Here is a 15981-nt window from a genome sequence, read left to right on the forward strand (position 1 = left end):
TTGCAGCAGAGTCTCCTGTCCAGCCCTGTGTTATTGCCAAGTTTTTCTGGGATAATTAGTTATGTACTGTTCTCCATTCTACACTGTTGTGAAGCTGCTCACAGTTACATGGGAAACTTCCATCTACCAGTTTGTTGCTTGTTTTGTCTTTTGATAGAGGAACAACAGGTTGCACCACATCAGCAACAAGGTCTGAGCCATCTCCCAAGGAACATGTCACAGCCCCCAGGAGACTGGCTGGCTGGTAAAAAAAAAATAATCAGGAGATAAATAAATATCAGGGAAGCCCCAAATCCCTGCACCACCTGGGGAAAAGAAAATCTTTGCATGCAGCGGCCCCCAGAGCAACAGGCTGTATCCTAGGCCTGCTGCAGGGTGCCTGAGAAGGGCTCCTGGGAGGCACTGGCCTTGCACAAGGTGACCTCACTCTCCACAGCAGACCTCACTCTCCACAGCAAAGCCACTGCAGCCATCACTGCTTACGCAGGGGCCATCAGAGCTCTCACAGGAACTCCACTGCCTCCAGGCAGCCTCCTCCCTTCAAGTGGAGCAAGGCAAGCAGCAAGTGCTCTGAAACCAGGGCCAAGCCTGGCTCAGGCTTTTAAGGGGAAAAGAAAAAGAAGAATTGATGCTATTAAAAGAAGCAGGAAAAAGGAAAAAAAAGAAAAAAAGAAAAAAAGCTTCCTTAGTAAAACCAGTTGACTTCTGAGAAACCATGGGATGGTCAGTACATCCAGTAACAGCACCGGGCCTGCTGGCAGCTTGCTCTTCCACAAAATGACTTATCAGGGTTTATGCAAGCAGAGAGGATTTGCGTGGCCTGCTAAACACCCCTGAGATATTAGTGCTCAACCTTTTGCCAAAGAGAGCAGAAAACACTTCCATTTTCTGCTTTGAGTTGGGATGTTTGGTTGTTTTTGGTTTGTTTTTTTTTTGCTGTACAAACATGGAGAGATTTCGTTGTACAGCTGCTACAAGAGCAGCTCTTGTGGATGGGCCATGTGGGGAGGTGAATGCGTAGTTGTATGGGAGATTGGTAATCACAGCCTGAACCTCTGATTAATCAGCTGAGGCAAGTATGGGCTCAGCTGTGGGAGCACAGGTGAGAGTGATGTAGCTGTGCTCCCGGAAGGGGTGGAGCTCGACTCCATCCCCTCTGAGACCTCATTTAAGGGCTGAATCTCACTGAGGCAGCATCTCTTGGAGATTGCTCTCCAGTGAGGACTGCCCCAGCTTCTTCAGCCAAGGCACCACCACTGGTGAGTTTTCCTTTACTTATTCCTTTTTACTTTTACTTTTTACTTTGGAATTTACTTATTCCAAAGACTGGAAAACAAAACCAACTACTTGTGCAAGGTAAACACCAACCTTTACTCTTGAACCAGCACCTTTGAAAGAAATTGCTGGTACTCATCATGCTGATACACATCTCAGTGCAAAGGAGGCATTTCTGAGTAACACCTAAAACTCACCAGGAAATGATGCTGTAAACCACACTGATCACGATGAATGTAGTTCTTAGCATGGAGCTTTCTCGCACACCCACTGACTCAAAAAGTAAAGCTGACCAGCAGATACAGGGCTATTTGCATCATTGTGACTGTAGGTACAGAACTTACCAGGTGCAGAGAAGCAGGCACCATCCGAATCTGAAATTGCTCATTAGCTTGATAAGCTAAACAATCTCTAACTATAGAAGGGCTATTCACACTAATTACACTGCTGTTACAGAAGTAATTAAGCAGCAACTCATTGCAGGTGCAGTATCATGGTAGGAATAGCACTGCTAACAGGGGAAGAGCAGAGATGCAGTAGGAAAAGTCTGCTGTTAAGTTTGAGGGTGCTGAAAAACCTTACCAGATGGGCTACAGAAAGCCACTGTGGCCAGATTTCCATGATAGGAGTGCTCAGGTCCACTGCTGGGCAGACTGTGGGATACTGGTCTGATGCTTTGCTTTTTGCTTTGCTAATGACTAATTTTTCTAGTATTTAAGGCTGGAATTTGCTGTTCAGGCCAACTGCATCCTTGCTGTAGTGCCACTGGCTTCAAGTGAAAAAATAGCGAATAACTGGGCTCACAATTCCTTCTAATTTTTATTCTTTTTCTGTATTGTGTGCAGCGTTTGCCTAAAAGGAGCGGCGAATATTTTGGTTTGTGCAGTTTGTCTACAAAACCCATGCAAGGAAGGACTCATTGACAACTTCTGGCAGGCTGGCAAGAGGTGGAGACATTTTATGGAGATCAGCTCAACGCCACCCAGCCCCCACACAGGGAGTTCAGCAGGAGCAAGTAAATCATTTCCCTAGGCAGTAATTCCCTGCATGGGAAGCAGCTGGCTGTGACAGAGTCCTGAAGTGCCTGAACTGAGGTATGTTCACAAAGCGCTTTCCATAGTGACAGAATTAGAAGAACTCTGGGCAGTGCACAGCTTTTGGTCCCAGTCTGTGAAAAGGAAAAAGCTTGGTTGCTGCCTGGTCCAAGACTGCCAGATAAGATATGTTACAGCAGCAGCAGAAAGAGACTTGCAGTTTGTTTAAGCATCATTGTTGCGTAAACGAGGTGTTCCTTACCTATGAGTGTAGCTTAAAGCACACGTATATTTGTGTTTGAAGGCCAACACCTCTTTTTGTGGCAGAAATTTACATAGAAGTCAATGCTGCTTTACGGTTCCAGACCAGTGGAATGGCTGCTTAATTCAGGTGTCTCCTTGTGCAGAGAGGGAACCAAATTTGTTGTTTTTTTACCATTTCCACTGTTCAGCGTGTGACATAAGACTTGCCAAACCAGTAATTGTAATTCTAACACCCCAGCTGCTTTCATAAAAATATGCAGAATAATTCTGTACTCTCCCAGCCGTGTCAACTGCCTGCAAAGGCAGTGGTGAGGCAGAAGCAGCCCCATTGAGGCACTACAGGAGAGTGGCCATACTGGTAAGACTGTGAGAAGAAAGCGGGACACAAAAGGGATTGGGGTAGGACTACCACTGACATGTTTATTTAACCAATGGGGTAATTTGTGCTCTCTACATCTATAGTTCTTTCCTGGCAGACCAGCAGCATCCCTGCAGTATACATGTCCCAGCAACATGTGAGCAGTGCACTGTAAGCTACTTTAGCCCAAAGCCATTACAGCTTGAACCTGTGCAAGCTGTTTTCTATAAAAGGAACAAGTGGTATTTTTAGCAGGCTTTATGTAGTTGCTTGGCAAGGGGAAGAAACAGGAGATGCCTCAGTACCTGGAAAGGAGCCTCTGACACCATCAGCGACTGCGATTGCTGGGTTTGGGATGTGAGAGGGCAAATCCCTGCTACTGGACCTGTTCACAATCATCTTTCCTAATGACAGTTTCTATTCAGTTTCATGTGCCATTGAGCAGCTCTACGGCTTTTTCTGCATCCCTAAATGGCCTTAAGCAGAGAGCTCTACCTCCATCAGCACCTTGCTGACCATGCTCTGCATGTACCTCCTAGTAAGGAAGGACACCTCCCCTCCCACACACAAAAGGGAAAAAGAAAAACAACACAACAACTTGTATTGGGCTGGCATTTGTAGCTGTCTTCCTTTTTGTTACTACCTAGAGTGCATGCAGTTCTTGCCATTTTCCTAACAGGATCACTAGGCTGACTCCTGCCTAGAATGCTCATCTGGGTAAGTGCAAATTTCAAAAAGCTAAGACTCTGTAAAGTATACATGAACCTCTGTGAAGGGTGTGTGAAATTGACTGATGGGCGCCCTGGTTTGCTGGTTCCCATCCACTGCCTCCAGTCTCTGCTGAGAAGTGAGGCTGCTCCCGAGAGAAGACAAAAATGTCCATTTCAGATGGAGATGGGACTCAGGTCCATTCAACTTCCATTTCTAAACAGTTACTTATATTTCATTCCCCAAGAAGCTTTAGTGAATTATTTCAGGGGAGTACATCTGTTGTTAAAGTGTGCTTACAGAGCCATGTATCCCAAATCTCTTTGGGTTTATAAAGGCTGGTCCTGTGCTTCTCTGCATGAATCGGGACCTTTCTGAATATCCTCTCCACTCAGAGACCTGCCAGACATTTGGCCTTAGCAATGGCATCAATGACAGCAGTGATCCTGGAATCTTCATTCGGTCAAACCAAATGGAATACCTAAAATTAAAAAAACCAAAACAAAACCACACAACACTCCAATAAATGCATAAAGTTACTTTATTTTCAGTATACATTTAATTTTGAAAAATATAAATGCTAAAATATCTCATCATCTTCATCTTTTGATTCCATAAAAGTCACAATAGAAAGCTTCATAAAACTGTAAAATACTATGTTATAAGGAATTTCATGTTTTATATTAGTGGAAAAAAATTTAACATATTGAAATGTTTTCTGCTTTTGTCGGTTTTGTTCCACCATCTTGATCCGCTTCATTTTACGTTATTTCTTTATTCTTTCCTCCAAAGCAAATACAGACTTACTTAAGAGAATTAAAAACAATAAAAGTATCTGAAAGTGCGTATTGATTCCAAGGAAAAAAAACAAAAAGTAATGCATACAAATATATGTCAACCTTGACGACAAATAAGTAGCGGCTACAGAGGCAGACGGTCACCATTTTCATGGGCCTGGGACAAAGTCATCTGCAGTTGGCTTCTTTTCACTGGGTGACGGCAGGATTTCTGCCCTCAGTCAGTGCCTGTTTTTGTAGGACTTCTAAGAGAAACTGTTTGGGGAGGTTCTTTTTTTGTGTGTGTGTTTGGTTTTTTTTATGGCCTTTTCTGATTTCAGTAGCCAGAAGTGCTTCCTCTGGCTTTTCTCACCAAATGTCCAATTCTGAACCAAAATTGGTTTTATTGTCACGAGGCCTACAAAAGTGCAGTGCAACTCACCTTGTGGTGACATCGGCCCACCAAATGCTATTAGGCAGCTGCTTTTCGCTGCCTTCCATCTCTTGGTGCCAGCAGAGCTCTTGCTGTCTTTGTTTAATTTTGTTAAAGGAAACAAAATAGAAAGGGCAGACAACCTCCCACATAGGGCTGTTGTCAGGAAGCAAGAAATAAGACATTTCCAGCTCCTGTCTCCATCCAGAATTGTTTTTTGACATGGAAAACTACAGAAATCTTTGTCCCAGCCTTTAAACGACGCTGCCCTCTGTACAACAGCTCGCCTGTTAACATAAGAAATAAAAAAGAGACAGATCTAGATCAGCAGTCAATACAGTTCAAGTACATTTAACGCAGTTCAAAAGTGGAAGACCTCATTTTTGTGAAGACAAATCACCAGGTAAGAGCAGATGAAAGGATGCATTATGTGTGTGTGCGTATATGCATGTGTGCAGTATGCTGCGTTCTGAGCATACTGTGGGCGGGGGAGGGTTCTTTTGTCAGTGCTCTCTTAAGGAAATCTTCTTCTCTATATTAATCTACGCTGATCTTTCCTTATTTGGATTTCTACAAATAAAGTGTCTGGGCAAAACATAAAAGCTCACATGTACTGCGTACATGATGACACTTGAGTCTGTTTCCCCTTTGGTAGTCTGTGACTTACTTTCACCAAGGAATTAAAACAGTTTTCTACATGTTAGCATTGCACTTCCCAGGTTCTCTGTTTCTCTGTTCTCCAGCTAATCCTAGCAGGCAGCAGAAGGGATCACGCAGTGGCTGCTTTTCTGGCTGCCTTCAGATGGCTCCTCACCCTTTTTGAAACAGGTTTGGGCTGCGTTTAGGGGATGCTGATATCTCAGGGGCAGCAAAGAGGAACAGCTGCTCTCCCTCGTGCACTGCTTTCTCACAGTAAACAAAAATGTTAGGTAAGCAGAAATTCAGATTCCTTGGTAACCATTGGGGAATGTACGTGTGTGTGCATGTGTGTGTGCTGTGCCAATTCCTCTGCAACTCAATCATCTTTGTGCAGCAATGAGCACTAACACAAGATCGTGCAAATAATAATAAAAAAAACATAAAAAACAATAATATTATTACAGTCCGTACAATTGCATCTTTTAACCAGAACCAGTATCTGGGGAAAAAAGAGTCCTGGTTTGCAGCTCTGATTGTTGATGTGGTTGTTACTAGTTTGTGGGTGCTAGAATTTGGCATAAGATCTCTCAGCACCGTGATGAAATCCTATTTCCTTAATCAACATGGACTTTGGTTTCTTCACAAATGTGGAAGCCACTAAGCTCTACCTTCCTATTCAGTATCTTTGCTGCTTTAGGGAAAGAAAAAGAATGAAACGCAGCCATGTATTAGGCATTACAAAGCAGTTTCTGCAAGTGTTTTTTAATGCCCGGCACTGGGGGCTTATTAAGGACCATCTCCCCTCTCTCCTGCTGCTGGGCAGCTGCTCTCACAGCTGCTTCAGCCCCTGGTATGCTTCACTGCAGGGAGCTTCATTTTAAAGTGAAACCTTTGCAGCGTGTCATATGTAATCCTCACACTTGGAATAAATGTGCTGGGGAAGGCCAGTTTCCCAAATGCTATTTTATATATGTGTATTAAAGTTCACTGTATACCCACCGCAGAGAAAATAATGTGTCACAAGGTGATGCTTGCTGGGTTTAAAACCAGAGACCTGTGTCACTGTGCCTAGTTGGTGTGCTACCGATACATCATCGTGTATGGAAAGTTTGGTTTATCTGGTGGAGTGCCAAGCAGTCAAGGTGTGAAGAGGAAATTCTGCACGTGACAGAAAGCAGTGCCTGGGCACTGTCACTTCTCAAGGAGGATCTGGATCTTGTGTCTCAACCGCACGCGGGGTGTTCCCACTTGCACACATAGACACACGTGCACACACGGATGTTTCACATGGAAGAATTCTAACAATACTGCATAGGAAATCAACAAAATGAATACAATCAGCATCTGTCCACTGACGCCGTTAACCGGTCAGTATTTCACTTACCAACAACACACTTAAGACCCTTCCTAGATCACGAGAGATTTAAGTCATATCCCATCTCCTTCATAGTGAAGTTAGATCATTCGTAACAAATACAATAACCCTAAGTAAAACAGAAGCTTTAGAGCAGAAGGTGTTAATAAAACTGATCCAGCCCTATGCCACGTCCTGGAGATTGTGTAGGTTTTTTGTTGTTTTTTTTTTTCTCTTTTTTTGTAAAAATCACACGATATATGGTACAAGACATCTTTACAGAAAGCCTGGCATCTAGAAATAAGAGGTAGAACTACTCAAAACTATACGTTTCCTGCTGCAGGAAAAAATTCATTTCTCTTTACAGTAATTAAAAAAAGGTTAAAAAAAAAAATTGTCAAAAAAAAAAAAAAAAAGTCATAGGTTAGGCCCCCATAATTTAAACAAAATAATGTAGGAAAATAACACTCTTCAATGTACCTGACGGATTAAGTCCATTAAAGTGTTTCTTTAAAAAAAATTGCATAGGAAAGGGACGTTTGAAAACACATGCTACAACGATGGCAATAGTTTGTCTGTGCTGGGAGTGAAGTACCTTTCAGCTTTCCTTCCTGTGTTACTACGAGTACAGGCTTTAAGAGCAAGTTAGTATTAGCAGCACTTTCCAGCATCTTAGAGCAGTGTAATAAAGACATTGAATTAGCCTGGAGGTCAGTTTTGTTCTGCCAGACAACAAACAAACAAACAAACACTGATTCACAACTAAAGTAATGCCAGTTCCTCTGACATTTCACAAAAGTATTATATTATATCCTTAATACTTCTGCCCTCTGCTTGAAAATGAGATGCGTGCATGTCTAAGCAACTTAGAAGGCAAAATGAGTCTTGGTCGAAGTGGAAAAATTGGCTGAGGATAAATAAGAGGAAGTCTGCAGGGGGGATAAGGGCAGAGCGGGAGCGCAGAATGTCTCATTTACCTATGCAGGTGGGGAGCAGAGAGCATTGTAATATTTGGCTAGTGACAAAATAAATTCCATATAAGACTTAACAGACAGACAAGTTACAAAGTAGTTTCTGTTCCCTTGCTCCTCCAGAAATAACCATTGTCTTCAGGCTCAAGTTCTATTCTAATTTGAGGCACAACTTTTACTGGAGTTCGTGGAGGGCTGCGAAGAAAAAGAAGGCAGGGTAGGTAAGCATATGGATTAACGTCATGCATTTTAGTAATGCTAATTGCACTCTGCAGCACTCAGCTGAATTCTGAAGAGTACATTTTCTGAGGGATCAGTTCCTTTAAAACTGTACAACTCCAAGAAAAAAAAAAAAAGGTATTTATGAACAAAACAGAGGGGCAGCTGGTTCACACCTCAAAAACTGCACATCCTGCTATTTACTGGGCACAGAACCGTGTCACATCTAGAAATGGGAAAAAGGCTCAACTCCCAGCACCAAGTGTACCAGCACACACCAGTACAACACAGCTTTCTGAAAATGGCAGCTTACTGATACCAAATAAGTAATGGAGATGGGCACTCACAATATAAAGCCCTCTTTGGTACCACAACTTACTGATAGGCCCATGCATCGTGTAATATTATTGTAATGAATTGGTCCGAACACTGCTCGTGTCAGGGAGTAAGCCTATTGATTTTCTTAACAGAGGAGCTCCACATACCCAGTACTTGTGCTTCACACAACCAACTGCCTGTAGAACTTTATATATTTGTAATATATTTTTAAGTCATTTAATTTTTAAATGACGTGGTTTAGTGGAAGCTATTGGTAATAGGTGAACGGTTGGACTGGATGATCTTTTAGGTCTTTTCCAACCTTGGTGATTCTATGATTCTAAGATTCTGTGATTTTTTTCTCCTATAGGCATGTTTTTCTACACTTTTCTCAGTTGTTCCACAACTTTTTGCTGGCTTGGACCCCCAAACAGGCGTCAGTACAGTTTAACTGAGGCCAGCTGAGTACTTCTGCAAGTTCCTCACTCTCTCCACACTTGTAAGGCCATGCTGGGAACAAAGTTAGGGTGCAACAACTGCATGTTAGGAATTCTTTCAAGGTGTTTTCTAAGAGTTTCCTTTAGGCAGATAGGAAATTTGCCTTGTAGAATTTCAGTACACTGTGACAAACACAAATTGCATTTTACAAGTGCTTACCTTGGCATAGTGTGTGACCGAAGGAAAGGAATTTTATCAGCACGACGTATGGCGTTCAAGGAATGTTGGTGATTTTTCTTCTGTCAGGGAAGAGAGGAAAGATCTCTGTCATTGCATGCAGCATTGATGTTTTCATAAGCCCAGCAAACTCTCATGTATTTAGCAGTGTTTTTAACTACTGACTTTCTGCTATATTAATTTCACAGCTTGTAAATGAAAATAATTAAGTTGTCTCCTCCAAGATGCCAAACCTGAACTGCCAAAACAACCATGATTCATTTGCAGGGACTGCCCTGTGAGCTGCATTCTGCTGCATGCCTTTGCACATGCAGACACACAACTGCCTGTGCAGTTGTGGAGCCACAAGCAGTCAGTCACCCAGCTGCCACACAAGAGGCAGATTAGCTGCTCCAAGAAAACAGCCTATGGGAAAACTCACTTTGTGTCCACCAGGCCTGCACCACAGCCTGGCAAAGGGTCTCCAGCTCAAATTTGCTTCCCAGAGGGAAGCCATGAGACACTGCAAAGCTGGTCTCAGCCCATGTGAGGTGGGAGCGTTTCTGTGTCTGATGCCCAAAAAAAGGGGTTGGGAATCCCTCAATCAGGATTTGGGCACACATTGCCTAGTTGGCAAATACCCAAATTCCACCTCAGAAAAATTACTCCATTTTGTGGCCTCCTTTCAGCACCTTTACATCTTGATACTTACCTTCCATCTACAACTTTAGTTACCCTGTGTTCCTCACTGTAGCATCCAAACTCCTTGCGCAAAAACAGGTGGCTTGTTGCCTGTAACCACATTCATTTCCTGACCAGCGTGGTGAAATGTACTCTTTTTTAATAATAATCCTATTCTTGCTATTGCTGAAGGGAAGCTAAAGAGTAAAAAATGAATTCTGTGTTTGGATCAAGAAACAGCTGGAATCCACTTCTCTGCTTTAGGGGTTGAAGGGTAAATTTTCAAGCGCTCTGAACATGCACAGTATGCTCAAGTACTGAATGCTATTATTAGTATTATTAGTAATACACTTTGAGTCTCAGAGCACTGTTATATTCTAGGGTGAGTAGGGTGAGACCATGGTGTTGGTGGATTCCAGATACTTTTTCTAGTACAAAAGCCTGTTTGTTCAGTTTTTTGTTGGTGTAGTTTTTTTTTGTTTTGTTTTGTTGTTGTGGTTTTTTTTTAATTGTTTCTAAATAAATGCTGACAAATCAGTTTCAGAATGATAATACTGGACACAAACTGCTGCTTGGCCCATGGACATCTTATCTTGTGTTGTCTGAAAGGACATTCCAACAAACAGGTTTGTGGCAGAAATATTACCATTTCCCTAATTATTTCCGCCCTGATGATGCTGAGAACACTGTACCCAATCATAAGACCCTGTGCAACAACATTTAGGATGAACTTGCTTTAAGCATATCAGGGCATTTTCATAGAAAAGAGGAACTGTTGGGTTCAATGTTGATGCACTGAGAGTATACAAACAGTAAAGTAATTGTCTTTCTCTTTGGCTTTGTTTTAGAATGTTAATCTCTTGAGTGTTCATTTATCTAAAAACACAACACAATGCTTAGGATTGCCAAATGCCACCAAAAGCCATGATAGTTAGGGACTAGCTCCTAAACAGAGATCCTACTTAAGGATCTGAAGATCAGCATTTCTGGTTTTATTCCTAGAAATCTTATCAACAGTAACACAGCAGTACTGATCTGCTGTTATCATTTGTGCTTCTTTGCTCCCATCTTGTGACAAATAAGCATATTTATCTCAAGACTGAAGCCATTGCTCATAGTATTGACAGAAGTCGCTACAAAGGCAAAAAAGCTCATGTCAGTTGTCCTCTCTTAAAAGTCTACAACATGAAAAGTGACTGAAAATGAAGGCATAGTCTAGTTGAAGACCTCTAGCTAGCAGTGTTCCCCAGGTGCCGGTACTGCATCTAGTATTGTTCAACATCTTCATCAGTGTCCATCCTAGAGTCCATCCTCAGCAAGTTTGCTGATGATGCAATGCTGGGAGGAGTGGCTGACAGACCAGAAGGCTGTGATATCATTAGAGAGACCTGGGTGGGCTGGAGAGTTGGGTAGAGATGAATGTGATGAACATTCAACAAGGGCAAGCGTACAGTCCTACACATGGAGAGGAATAACTATATGCGCCAGTACAGGTTAGGGGCTGAACTGATGGAAAGGAGCTCTACAGAGGAGGACCTTGGTGTCCTGGTGGATTACAGGTTGACCATGAACCAGCAGCGTGCCCTTGTCATCAGAGGTTCTCCTCCCCCTCTACTCTGCCCTGATGAAGCAACATCTGCAGTACTGTGTCCATTTCTGGGCTCCCCAGTTCAAGAAAGACAGGGAACTTCTGGAGAGAGTCCAACAGAGGGCCACAAAGATGACTGGGGGCCTGGAGCATCTCCCCTATGAGAAAAGGCTGAGATACCTGAGACTTTTCATTCTGGAGGATACTGACAGGGAGATCATGAGAAAGAAATTCTTTGAGTGTGACAGAGCACCGGAATAGGTGGCCCAGAGAGCTGTGGTTCCTTCTCCGGAACCACAATATTCAAAACCCTCCTGGATGTTTTTTTTGTGCAACCTACTGTAAGGGAACATGCTACTGTAGGGAGGTTAGACTAGATGATCTCTAGAGGTCCCTTCCAAAGCCTACAATTCCTTGATTCCATGATATTAACCTAAGAAATGAAAAACACACAATAGCACAAAAGCAAGTCACCTAAGAAGGGAAATGTGTTAATGGTCAAATGATGCTGCCTTGTCAGCTTAATGCATAATGTGGATCAATGACATGCTAAATTATTCTTTCAAAGTGCTGAGTTTTGCAACTGCTTGGAACCTAAGGAAATAAACAGGCCAGAGATGCAGTTTAGACATGCTGCAAATCCAGAGCAATGGACTCAGGGACAATAAATGCAAACCATCAGCAAATTTAACACAAAATGGCAAAGGTCAGGAATGGACTGAGTGGATGGGGAAGTTACACAGTGGAGGAGAAAGGAAGATATCAAGAAACATAGCTGGACAAAAGCAGTTAAGCTGGAGGCACCAAAAGAAATAACATAGATTTTGGGAAGAAAAAAAGAACACATAAAAACAAAGCCAAATACTGTTGTAAGTCAGAGACCTGGAAATTAAAAACAAGCAAAAACCCCACACTTCTGAAATAACAGAAAAGCTCTAAAAAAAAATCAATTTATATATATATTGTACTGCACGTCAGAGTCACGCAGGCATGCAAGAGTTAGTTCTACTCACTGTCGGCAGGTTTGCTATCACTTAGGAAAGGTTCCTGCTCCATGATGTCCATTGGTATTTTAATACTTGGGACTTTTTCTGAGTAGGGGCAGTCAGACTGTGAAAGAAACGTGTAAAAGGTCTTAGAAAATTTTCACTGCTCTCTTATTGTCACCCATAAACTAATATCATCCTTCACATCATTTCTGTAGGAATGAGGAGGGAAAAAAATAAATAAATTAAAAAGGAATCCTGTAGCCCAGCTGGCAGCCTCCTGATTTTAAACTGGATCCCTCTTGCACCTCTTTTTCCCTCTTTCTTCACACTATGGAAATAAAGCAGACTGAAAGAATAATCTTTTCTAAGTAAGCGCTGTCTTTTCCTCTCTCCACTCCACCAGTTCCTATGCTACCAGTTCGTGAGACGCCATCTGAGTCAGCGCGGGGTTGGCTGCAGGAAATGAAAATGGATTAAGCACGCATTTGTTGGCAGAAATGACAGGGCACTGCCTTCTGAGAAATGTCACCAAAAAGGTTTATCCCATTGTGATTTCTGTTAATTATAGCAGGACAATCTCTGTGGTTTTTTTCCCCTTCCAAACTGCTCTACAAGGAAGCGTGTCAGACACAATACGGAAGATAATCTTTCACTTCCATTGTTTCAACTCCTCTTTTTATTTATTACTTAAATAAAGCCAGACCCAGTCCCAATTACTCCTCTGTTTACAATAAGATATTTCATCAAATCCAGGGTCCTTTAAGAATTTATGTAATCCCACCACACGAGAGATACGGCAGACTGTTCAAGAAGAGTTACAAGTGCAGAGAAAAACTGTACGTTAGCAAGCCTTTCTCCATGTTAGCTCTCTGCTGAAGTCAGCAAGCTTTTGCTCAGATTATCAGCACACTGTAACCACTGAGTCCCCTGGAGTTTGATGATTATGCCCCACTAGTTCCAGTAATAACCCACTTGCTTGTGCTTAGAAGGTACTGAATTACTTGGCTTTTAATTTTTCTATTTTTTATAAAACAGTTTAACGTAACCAAAGAAAGGCTGACACTGCTTGAGTTGGCAAAGAAATTAATGTGATAGATGCCAGGTGATACATGCCAGAAATGTTAATATATCTTTGTTCCTGGAGAGAACTAGACGCTGCATGAAGTATAACACTGCACTGGGGGGAGTCAGACCTAAAAGCCAGAGTAGGAAAACACTACAGAAGCCAGAAAATCTCTCTCCCTGGGTTTTCTTTTTCGTTTTCTGTTTTGAATGTACAGACACCCAGTGCAATACCGTGTGTACTCCACTAGCAAAACGTTCCCTCAGACATGTGCATATACATGTGCAGTATTTATTTTTTACAAAGCTATATAGAAGAATAGCTCAAATAAATTTTAAAAAGACATGGAGGCAATAAAGTCATACCAGAATTCCCAGCCATTTGGAGCTATGTTGTAAACGAGCTAAGAGTTGAGTAATCCATCCAACATAGCACTGCTCTGGTGCTAATAAATAAAAGATCTGTGGAATGGGAGCGCCGATGCTCCGTCTGCTTTAAACTTGACCATGTGAAATGAGCAAAGAGATAGAGAAGATGCCTGTGGTTGGCTAAAGTGCCCCAAAGGAGAGAAGAGGCCATCACACATGGCTTTTGGCCCTTAAACGGCATTATAATATCCCGGTGTATTTTTTAAACACTGGCTGGCCCTTCTTGGGTTGTGCATTTTGGACATCAAATCTGAGACGAAATTCAGCTTTCCACTATGCACAAGCTTAGGCAAATCCAGCAATTAGTGCTTGTAATTTTTACTTGCTAAAACCAAGTTGGTGAAGTTGCTGAAAAACTTTCTTTGTGGTTCCTTTCTTGTTGTCCCTGACTGCTAGCAAATCCCCAGCGAGAACTAACAGTAAGTCTTAATTCCTGCTAGAGAGTTGTCTCTGTTAATGCCAGGTTTTGATGTGCTTGTTTACAGAACACCACTTGAATTCACCATGTCCAGCAATTCTCTTCACCCAGCTTGTATCAGTAGAATGCCTGCAAAACCCCACAGTTCTAACTTTATGGAGGCATATTTCTGGAATGGAAAGGGTGAAAACAATCAAACCAATAACACCAAGTGCTTTACGTTCCGGAAGCTGGCAAAAGCAAGCACTGGAAAAGAAAATAAGAACGGTTAAGTAAGAACATTCTGCATAAATTCTGTTACCCACTTGATTGTGTACTCTATCTGAAAGCCTAGGAGGCTTAAAACACACCAGAGATACAGGAGACATGGCTCAGGATACTATGCTGCTGGATTCAGATCAGTCTTAATGAAGGAGTTGAGTCAAACCTTTGTTGACTGTTCAGTGCATACAGCAGAACATCTTCTTTCACTTGGAATCATACAAATCTATTTACTAAAGGAAACCCTTGACCTTGGTTTTCCACATGCTGGAGGAGTGACAGCCATTGAAATGAAAAGGGAGCCTGTGCAAGGAACTGCTTTCTACATACAGTAGTACGTAAATGCACATATCCTGGGGCGAGGTAGCTTGCAGATGAAGGCACACTATTGAAACATAAGGGTCAGAATTTTTACATCCTGCTTCACTGGTGAAGAAGAGAAAAAACATTTCGTATGTTGTCTCCCACAGCTGAGAGGAACAACGTGGGAATGCGCACATGTGGTTTCCTGTTGATGTGACACTGATAACATACAAGTCTTGGGTCTCATCAGCATGTTCTTAGGTGAGAGTTTTCCTGATGCTTGAAGCTTTTGTCTTCCCTATTAGCCATACAGACATGTGCTGAAAGTCTCAGCAAAACCTGTACTGCTAACAAATGTGTTCTCGGGACTTCTTGATAGAAGTGTGCAGGAACAGAGTAGTCTAGAGGTCAGTGCCTGCTAGGAAGGAAGGGAAAGGAGAGCTTGCTGTCTGAAATAAGGACCAATCTTCCCAGTTGGAATTCAGCCTGATGTAATGAGGAGTGGATCCAGGCTATCTCCTACATCGCTGCACCCTCACTACAAAATTCCTAGTTTTGACTGTTGTTGTGTGTATTTCCTGCATTATAGAGCATATATTCTCTGAAGAAAGGCCGTTGTATATTTTCTCATTGGAATAGCTGGTCTTTGTTACCTCTAACACAGCTGTCATGAAAGGGACTTGAGCTCTGGCATGTTCTCCACCTGGATCATGGTTGTGTTTTCTGTCCTGTCAACCTTGAGTAAGGCCAGGCATCAGAATGATCTGGAGGAACTCTTGGAGCTTCCATATTACAGTTGAAGACACTAAACTTATTATCTAACCCATATGATTGCATAAATAGGGCTAGTGTGGTGATTCTGCTCAGTACTGGAAGAATACAGATGACACACAGTAGAAACACAGTAGAAGTGCTGCACTACTGTGCTCTGCTGTACTGTCACCTTACAGCCTGGTGGCAGCAGTACTTCCCACAGCTGACCATGGCTTTCTTGCACTCTCCTTAAGGCTTCACTGCAAAAACACTTCCGGGAAATAACACTGACCCAGTAGCTACTTCTTCAGGAATTCCCTTTTCCTGAGGTTGCTGTTGCCCACTTTGCATCAACAAAAAAGGCCAGGGAGCAAGAAGGCAAACAACTGATGCTGCTGTTTCTCTGTCATACCTCACCAGACTTCAAAACTTGGGTATTCCTGGCTGCAGGTCAGTGAGCTAGGTGTGAATGTACAAGAGTGGGTCAGCTGATT

General features: G+C 42.4%; 1 protein-coding gene across 3 annotated transcripts in view; it reads right to left on the reverse strand.

Annotated features, from left to right (window-relative positions):
* Window positions 1-4163: 4163 nt before the first annotated feature.
* Window positions 4164-15981, reverse strand: part of SLC4A4 (solute carrier family 4 member 4) — a 179200-nt gene continuing 167382 nt past the window's right edge. For all 3 annotated transcript variants that reach the window (XM_072336289.1, XM_072336288.1, XM_072336290.1), the window contains 3 exons: window positions 12286-12382; window positions 9007-9086; window positions 4164-8007 (listed from right to left, as the gene is read on the reverse strand). In XM_072336289.1, coding sequence (XP_072192390.1) covers window positions 9043-9086; window positions 12286-12382 — 141 coding nt within the window. In that variant the 3' untranslated portion in view covers window positions 4164-8007; window positions 9007-9042. The remainder of the gene's footprint in view (window positions 8008-9006; window positions 9087-12285; window positions 12383-15981) is intronic.

This window comes from Excalfactoria chinensis, chromosome 4 (assembly GCF_039878825.1).
Source record: "Excalfactoria chinensis isolate bCotChi1 chromosome 4, bCotChi1.hap2, whole genome shotgun sequence".
Taxonomy (NCBI): domain Eukaryota; kingdom Metazoa; phylum Chordata; class Aves; order Galliformes; family Phasianidae; genus Excalfactoria; species Excalfactoria chinensis.